The 9,476-nt window shown below is 34.8% G+C and overlaps 1 protein-coding gene across 1 annotated transcript in view; it reads right to left on the bottom strand.

The window, feature by feature from the left end:
• Nucleotides 1–514: 514 nt before the first annotated feature.
• LOC123535201 (uncharacterized) overlaps nucleotides 515–9,476 on the bottom strand; it is a 47,110-nt gene continuing 38,148 nt past the window's right edge. The window contains exon 4 of the mRNA XM_045317763.2: nucleotides 515–2,531. Within this exon, the coding sequence (XP_045173698.2) occupies nucleotides 1,698–2,531 (834 nt within the window). The 3' untranslated portion in view covers nucleotides 515–1,697. The remainder of the gene's footprint in view (nucleotides 2,532–9,476) is intronic.

Raw genomic sequence — 9,476 nt, 5'->3', positions numbered from 1 at the left:
AATAATTAAGGAGAGAGCAGATGTCCGTATCGGGGAGTTGTAAGTTCGATCCTCGAATGAGGCGTATGGTCTATTCTATGATAAAAAGAGTCTAAAATCATTTCTCTCCAACTCTGGTTCATGCGGTGAAGTCGGCTTATACGGAAAACAGGTCACTAAGTGTACCGAATATCTGGCTAGGTTAACTGCCCATCAGAATTAAACTGAAACACCGTTGAAAACCGTGCTAAATCTAAAAATCCAACATCATGCTATCCCGCTCTAATGCCGATTAAGAACATTCGAAATCAAATACATCGCCAAAAGGTACGCGTGTATAATCTCAATATGAACAGCAAATACTTAGTGTCTGCGTTGACTGTATCGTTTTACAAACATTCCAATGGATGATCTTTATATGTACTTTCAGCTCAAGACACTAGCTACAAAGGAGTTTTCTTGTCAAAACCTACATAAATAAAAATCACATGAGTCTGAAACCAGGACATTGTAAAAACGACTGAGATGTAAAAAGTACATTTGAATATATAATGTATACGCGCGATTCCATTCCCGGGCCGCAACCGCTTTCCCGATTATTTATTTGCCAATATTTCCCCCCAAAAGCATTATTTTAGTCAAGTGTACGTAATATTCATGACTGGTTTACACGTATTTATCTTGGGAAGTGTCACATTGTAGAAAAGAAGGCATAAGAGTTAGAAAATCTGTATTTTTATGATTTCATACTTCTTTGATATTTCGAGTCTGCAGACTTTTCGTGATCACAGGGTTGATTCTTAAATCTAGAAGTTGTCATTTCACACATATGATCTTTATTTTGTTTTGTTTCGAATAGCATTTTGCTTTTTTTTCGAAAACAGTCGTAGATTATTTACAATAACAAAATCCCACCTATGTCAATTTTGTATATACTGATGCGCAACACCAGCACCGGATGTCGCGCAACCCGTTTAAGCATATTCTCAGCGGGAATTGAATTGCACATTACCATCCGTGAATTGGTTTAGTTTGGTCCATATTGGTAATAGATGTATGGTTCACCTTGGTCATAGAAAATGTGTGTTCCAAATTGTTCGTACATTTAATTTGGTTATATGCTTTTGTATTTTGTTTTATTGTTCTTCAAAAACAGTTTAATGTCACGTCTCCGTTGTGCTAAATCTAAGGATAAAAATGGCAAAAGTATAACACTTGCTTAACAATCTTTTAAATGTTTTCTGTATGAGTGTTTTTGGATTTCAATAAAATATCATTCTCTTATTCAATATGAATGGAAAAGATTCATATTGGTCGCCTACGTACAATATGTTACTTCAGCTGTCCATTGTTATATATACTTAAACGAAAGTCACAGCCATCTAAATGAAACTATCTGCTTTAAGGTAAGTGTCGTATCGTGCTTCGCGGACACCTGCAAGTCAAAATCTTTAATGACATCGTCACGAAGAATTACAAGATATACTCTTTCTCTGCTAGGCAAGTAAGCGTTATACAGCGCAGAAGTCAAGGAAAGACTAGAACCTGATTTACATAAAAGATTTGGCTACTTTATCTAAGCCGTTTAAAATGCATGATACCAAGTAGTATCCAAATATCAGGTATCACTGTAATTGTAGATTAACTTTACTTTATGCAAGAAAATACTTTACAAATCTGCTTATGAGGTACCTGTTTGCACGTGTCCATGACATATGTTATAATCCGTTAACTACACAACAAACAAATGTAAGAAAAATGAGTCGGACGTAATAGTTTTCGGAAAAACTATTTATGCCAGAGTGGTTGGAAATTTCGTACATTTCTGAGTCTTCAATACATATCCGTGCACACACGTCTTCGTACGCATTACTCCATACGAGTGCAAATTCTCCATCATATAGGTGGCGCTTCGTAATTTTGTTAAACAGCATACTGTTGTATGGACTAAGAATAATTTCATGTGGATTCAGTTCGACTTGGTTACAGAAGTAAAGTTTTGTAATGTGAAATTTGTTCAGTCCATGTCGACCTCTGACGTATAACACTCTATAAGTTGTTTTAGAATTATTCCCGAAGAAAAACATACTATTGGCGTCAAGTACTGCAAAGTCTTTAGCCGAGTACGACAAATGCGAAATGTGTGACTTGAAAACGAGTGATGAATTTCGATTTTGCAGAGACCAGTCCCGTGCGGCAAATTTATTTACAGTTTGCACGAGATGTTTCGGCTGTACTGATGCTGATAATTTTCTCTTAAGTAGGAACTGGAAAGATGCACATTTGCAAAATTTGGTCCATATGTCGTTATGAGAAAATATTGCAAAAATAAACCAATCCTTTGGCCATGGCGATATAAATGGAGGCAAGTACTCCCTCTTGGAACCCGGTTGTATCTTAAAAACATCTGTTACATTGATGGTCGTGTCCGTTGTGAGGTTGATGCACACTATGTAGTCTTGGTCATACCAAAGTTTGTGCGGATACATGCACTCGCCGGATCGAGCACGTTGCTGACCTGATGGGCAATGGACTGGTCTACAACTTCCCTTCTAAAATAGAAAAACATACTTTTAACAATATAAACATCTCTTTTTACATTTCAATTTCTCCATTTTTTCCGATCTGCCTAGTACATGTATAAAAGAAATAAACCCTGTTCCCTACATATTCTATAAAATTCCTGTTCCCTATGTATTCTGTATAGAGGCTATTACACATGGAATTGATAAATCGTATCCAATTTAGTTCATTTTTTTTTCAGGCAATAAATCATAAAACATTATATAAAACTAATGCAATAAAATACAGTATACAATAGCTAATATAGATTATAATGCTTTGATTAGAATATTATAAACATCTTAAAACAGATATATTATTATGCTAATTAATACGCGTAAGAGTAGTACAAGTGTACTTTATTGATTTATTAAACAGAATAAAGTTATGATCTTAATACCTGGGATGACCCATCAAATTAAGATCAGTCACTTATTTGCAAAGGGGTTTCTGCTAAAACATCAAAAGTTCTTCTTTCTTTACCTATTATAAATCAAGGCAATTTGACCAACTGTATTTAATTAAAATGACGTCAACGTCAAATCTAATAACCTTAAAAGTTTAATAAAGAGAAATTGAAGTAAGAGTTTTTAAAAATTAAAAACTAAAGATTATCGACAGGGTTACAGATTTATACAAATTGATGTATCCTCTCCCACCCTACACCCCCGCCTTCCCCCATGCTAAATGTAACACACACGGACGCAATCTCTCCTTTGATTTTGTATCCAATAATACCCAAAAAATGGGGATCAATTATTGTTGTATTCAAATAGACAATTATCATCTTAAACTGTTAATTTTTGAAAATTCTGTTTATTATTTGGATTTTAAAGCTTTTATCTTGCAATATCAAACTGATGGTGGCGGTGACCCCAGCGGTTAAATTGAAGAGAGAAAGAGAGAGAGAGAGAGAGAGAGAGAGAGAGAGAGAGAGATTATTCTATTAACTGAAGGTTACTGACTATTGCGCACGGTACATTTTCAGTAAAATTAAGAATATCGATTTATTTCAGTATATAAAACACATGGTATAGTATAGTACAAATTCAAACAAATTTCAAATATCACATATGACTAAGAATTAAAACATATTGAAAGACAATTAAGAATCATTACCAATAAAAAATACCAATAACTGCAGAAAAAAGAACGTACCGGGACATGTATTCATATACCCAGTATGACCAAGAAAGGTGAATGTGAAACGTTTTATTTCCACTGTGGTCCTTGATGAAAGATGACATGTCCTAGCAAGGTACAACAACTTTGTAATAAATGGTGGTATCTTGAGCAAGTTTTCAGCAGTTTAAAAATGTATCACAGTAAATAAATCACAGTATAATTAGAAAAGACAAATGTAACTACAAGCTATGTAGAAGATGATTTTAACTGAAACCTTGAACTGTTACATGTTTGCAGAACTTTTAACATTATGTGGAAAATTATTCCACAAAAAACAACCATTATAACTGAATGACTTTTTTCCAAATCCGTTGACTTTAGAAATGCAGAAGCATGACCCTTTACTAAACCTGGTAATTTGACTATGTAAAGAACAGGCTTGAGTAAAATACTCATTCATGTAAGAAGTGACAGAACCTGAATGTATTTTAAAAACGTGATTTAGAGTTTTTTTTCCACTCTTCTTGTGACAGGTAACCAGCCCAACTGTAAGAAGTGTTCTGTGTCAATATGAATTCTTTGATCAAGTCTAAGGACAAACCGAATGATCTTGTTTTGAGTAACCTGGAGCCTATACTTCAGACTCTGAGAATTGCCATAGTACGATACAGAGCAGACACAGTCAAATTGACATCCGATCAAAGACATGACTAACATTTTCTTTGTGTACAATGATAAAAACTTTTGCTTTCGCTACAGAAACCTAAGTCTTGCATTTGCTTTTTTATGATTAATGTGACCATGGTCTCATAACTCAAGCATGATCCACTATAGCACCCAAATATTTAAAAAAGTTTGTGTGCTTAATCACCGTACCATTATATACTATATGAAGATTAGCACTCTTTTTTTTAACCTTGGCTTTGAGCCAAATAAAATTGATTCTGTTTTTCCTAGGTGCAATGACAATTTGTTGTCAACTAACCAGTTACTAACTCGTTCAAGATCCTGGGTTAACAAACGCTCAATTTCTATTTTACATTTGCCAGACACTAAAATGGCAGAATCATCTGCATACCATAAAAGTTTGCTATTTACCCGCCATGTTAGTTACGTAAATTAAAAACAGCAGCGGCCCAAGTATGGAGTCTTGAGACACACCACATGTGATATTTGCGCAGATGACGAAAGAATGCCAGATATGTCTATACGTTGTTGTCGACCAGATAGATATGATAACATCCGGACTAAAACCTAACATTTTTAGTTTGTCTGAAAGGACAGCATGGTCAACTGTATCAAACGCATTTTGCAAATAAAGCAGAATCATGCCAACATGCCAGCATAATTAACTTTCTCTAAATTAAATCTTATATAGCCAGACAGATGATTTAAACATGTATCCGTTGAACAAGAACTTCTAAAACCTGATTGAAACTCGTAAACCAAATTATGTTTACTCAAATATTTTTAAAGTTTGTCATATAAAATCTACAATTCTTTCAAATATTTTAGAAATGATACATGAAATTGATATAGGTCTGTAGTTTCCTACTTCAGTTTTTATATAAAGGAACAACACGTGCAGCTTTCAAATCATCTGGCACAACTCCTTGTATTATAGACAAATTAATAACACGTGTAAGTTGACAAGTAATAATAGATGCCCCATCTTTGACAAAACGTGGTGAAACACCATCAAGACCTGTGGCCTTACTAGCACTAGCTTTTTCAAGTATTTCAATACCTTGTTTTCTGTAACAATGGAAAAGGGACAACTATTGTGGACAACAACTTTTTTGAAATAGAAATTAGCAACAAAAGCTTTACCAAACTGTCCCAATGATTTTGGTAATTTACTGACAAGATTTGATGCACCAGTTGTAAACTAGAGCTATCACTAAAGGTGATGAATGTACCCCCCGCATGCACTGACACAGTACATTGCAATTTGACACACACAAGACTGCATAATTATGTGGACTGTATGTATATAGACTGTATGTATACAGTATAGTAACAAAAAACAAAGTCCCATAACTATGCAGAATATTTATCTAAAAGAATGTAACATACACCATGCACAACTAGGGTTGGTACTGATCACTTGTGTGAAGTTTCATTAAATTGTGTGCAAGGGTTTGGTAGATTAGGCACGCACAAGATTGCATATGCAGACTGTATGTACATAGTATGTTAACAAGAAACAAAGTCCCATAACTCTGCAATTTTTGTCGCTGAAAGAACCTAACATGCCCCATGCACAACTACTGTTGTTACTGATCAGTTGTGTGAAGTTTCATTAAATTGTGTCAAGGGAATGAGGAGAGATGGTGCGCACAAGATTGTGTCTATGTATATAGTATAGTAACAAAAAAAACAAAGTCCCATAACTCTGCAATTTTTTTTTCTGAAAGAACCTAACATGCCCCATGCACAACTACTGTTGTTACTGATCACTTGTGCGAAGTTTCATTAAATTGTGTCAAGGGGATGAGGAGAGATGGTGCGCACAAGATTGTGTCTATGTATATAGTATAGTAACAAAAAAAACAAAGTTCCATAACTCTGCACATTTTTTTTCTAAAAGAACCTAACATGCCCCATGCACAACTACTGTTGGTACTGATCACTTGTGTGAAGTTTCATTAAATTGTGTCAAGGGGATGAGGAGAGATGGTGCGCACAAGATTGTGTCTATTTATATAGTATAGTAACAAAAAAAACAAAGTCCCATAACTCTGCAAATCTTTTTTCTAAAAGAACCTAACATGCCCCATGCACAACTACTGTTGGTACTGATCACTTTTGTGAAGTTCCATTAAATTCTGTCAAGGGGATAAGGAGAGATGGTGCGCACAAGATTGCGTCTACGGACAGACGACCAGACGGACAGACAGACAGACAACCTGAAACCAGTATACCCCCCTTACAACTTTGTTGTCGGGGGTACAAAAAGTATTTAAATGGTTTGCAACATTAAGCTTATCAATAACAATGTCGCCATCAATATTCAACCCAATATTTCCAGAGGAACTTTTACCTTTTTTAGATGGCATAACTAATTCCTTGAGTGTATTCCATAAAGACTTAGAATCATTTTCATTATCAACAATAGAGTTTTTAAAAAGTCTCATTTACAAGGGGCAGGACGTGAAGTGGTTGCACACTTGGTTCAAGCGAGCGAAATGGTTGCAAACTTACAAAATGGCGGATATTTTCTGAAATCATCGCGTGTTCACTTGTTTTTTATCAGGTAAGTGGGTTTCTATAGTATTTTGAACTCTATGGATATGTGCATGCATCAGTTCTATGTCTGCATCACACTCGGTTTTGCGTTGCAGCATCGTAGATTTCGAATTCTCGAAGTTATTGAAGTTATAAAATGGTCATGTTCATGTTTTGATATTTGAATTGCGTCGTTTCTTGCCGTTTTTACATTCTATCGATCAAACTAGCCTGTTTTGGGGCCCTTAAACGAGACAAAAAAACTAGTTGTGAAGAACTCTATAAACGTTTGGCTCTGCATGTTTTAGGGATAGTGCTATACCGAAATAAATCTTGTTCAAGCTAGTTTTTGTTGCAAACTTGTACTTCAAGCAATTTCTGTTGCAAACTTTTTCTGGAAAAAAAGTGTCCAACTCTCAGAGAATGTTTATTGTGCAACTGGTCGAAGAGGCAAATCATAAATTTTCTCAAAGTTGCAGCAGATAGGCGAAATTTCATAATTCTACTTCTAATCACGTATAACGACGTTTGGGCACAAAACAGAGACTTATGTTTAGCTTTTTGTGAGTTTGGAAGATCAGTGAAATAATATGGTCAATGTTTTGCTATGGTGTGCACTAGCCTTGTGTGTATCTTGCCCAAGAAATTACTTAATGCAAACCGTGTAAATTGGCAAGTTCTCGTTTCAATTCTTAGTCCCAATTCTAAGTTCCCATCTCCATTGACCTGTATTTATAATTGACAGAAAATTTGTTAAAGATAGTTTACATAATAGAAATATTATAATCGAACTAATATATAGCAAACTTGTGTTTTAATTTCAATCGATCTTAAATCTACAGTATTGTATTTCCTTGTTCAATTTTTTTTTCAGGCAAAAATGCAAGACTGAGACAGCGATGGGAATTCTCCTCTGGAATGTGGTATTTGTGAAAAGAAATTCCGTACACGGTTTGTGCTTCAACGTCATTTGTCGTCACGTGAAACAACAAACTACAATCGCGATACTACGAAAAGCCAAGGGACCGGCCGTTTTTTTCGTAATATCGCATTTTCGTTCGAGCGTAGCATAGGAATTTTCGCTGTACAGCACCTTAATATCTACACGTCGTAAACCGTGATATTTAAACATGTGATTTTCGTATCGGAGTACATGTATACCAATTTTATATATACATCTAGGTTAACTACAAATCGTATTCGAATCTGAACTCAGATGGTATCTGGAATGGAAAACGGGTTTTTTTTCTTCATTTTTTATTCACTGTGCATAAAACATATATAGGGTACATTGTTGCACGAGTACAAAAAATCGCAACTGCATATTCTGATACCCTCAGCTACCCTTTACCGAATTGTTCGGGATAATAAAACGACAATATACAGACGATCAGGACTAAAATATTTTTTTACTTTCTTTATGCAGTGATTGTTTTAGACGTATAGATATCGAAGTAAGTGTGACTGGTATGCCATCAGATCTGATAGTTACAGGAGAAAAAATTAACAACTAACTTGTGTTATAGTGTACAGCGTATGTGTTTCGAATTTAATTACTAAGGTTTCACACTTTGATTACTGTTTATGCCCAGCTAAATGATAGTGACACTTTCCACTCTAAATCGTTTTCACGCCGTTATGGAAGGTGTGAAAATTTAGACGATACAGGTATTCGTAAAATCGCAACTTAAACCAGTTGAAAACATGCTTTAAGGGCATAACAATACATTCGTAGGAGCGCAGTTTTCGTAAAATTGCATTTTCGTAAAACCGCGACTTTGTAAAATAGAAATAAGAAGGAATGCATCCGGGACCACAACACCTTTTCGTAGTATACCGGTATTTCGTTAAAGTGCGATTCGTAGCATCGCGAATGCACTGTACCAGGATACATGATTTGTTCATAAAAACTGTTTTTCGTAAAATATTACACATGTAGTTTTGATAGAAAACAACAACACATTTATATACAACAGTGGTGTAATAACATAATGACATATATGCATACGTTATGTTTCATTTCTAGATTAAATGTACAAAAATAATATATCTCAGTCTTAAGATATGATTATGATGTAAAATGTTTTGAACTCATTAGAAGTTATAGTAGTTGTTTATCCACCTGCGCAATCATGAGTCGATATAACATGATCATAATACGAAACAAGGCTATTGAGTGTTGGTGGTAAGCTACATGTAATATACCCCTTTACGTACATGCGGCATAGTTCATTTTTTATTTCTGAAACATAAATCGTCGTTTTGAATATCTTATGAGACATACTACTGTGTATCAAAACAATAAATAATTCGATACTAACACTAAAACACATGGACGCTGTACAATGAGAGTAAAACTGAGATAAAATGTTTAACTCCTCTATGTTACAGTGTAACATCTGCTGAAACATGAATGTAGTTCCCATCATTTTATCACGTGCTTAATTTTGTCGTTTAAAGTTTCTGATTGGAAAATTGAATGGTTTTAAACAGAAAGAAGAAATACCACATACAACTTCGGAAAAGGCAAAACCCCAGATGCACGGTATTCAAAAAGATGTAATCTTGGACACAAGCAACTT

The sequence above is a fragment of the Mercenaria mercenaria genome, chromosome 12 (assembly GCF_021730395.1).
Source record: "Mercenaria mercenaria strain notata chromosome 12, MADL_Memer_1, whole genome shotgun sequence".
NCBI lineage: Eukaryota > Metazoa > Mollusca > Bivalvia > Venerida > Veneridae > Mercenaria > Mercenaria mercenaria.
This window is presented reverse-complemented; position numbering and strand designations above follow the sequence as displayed.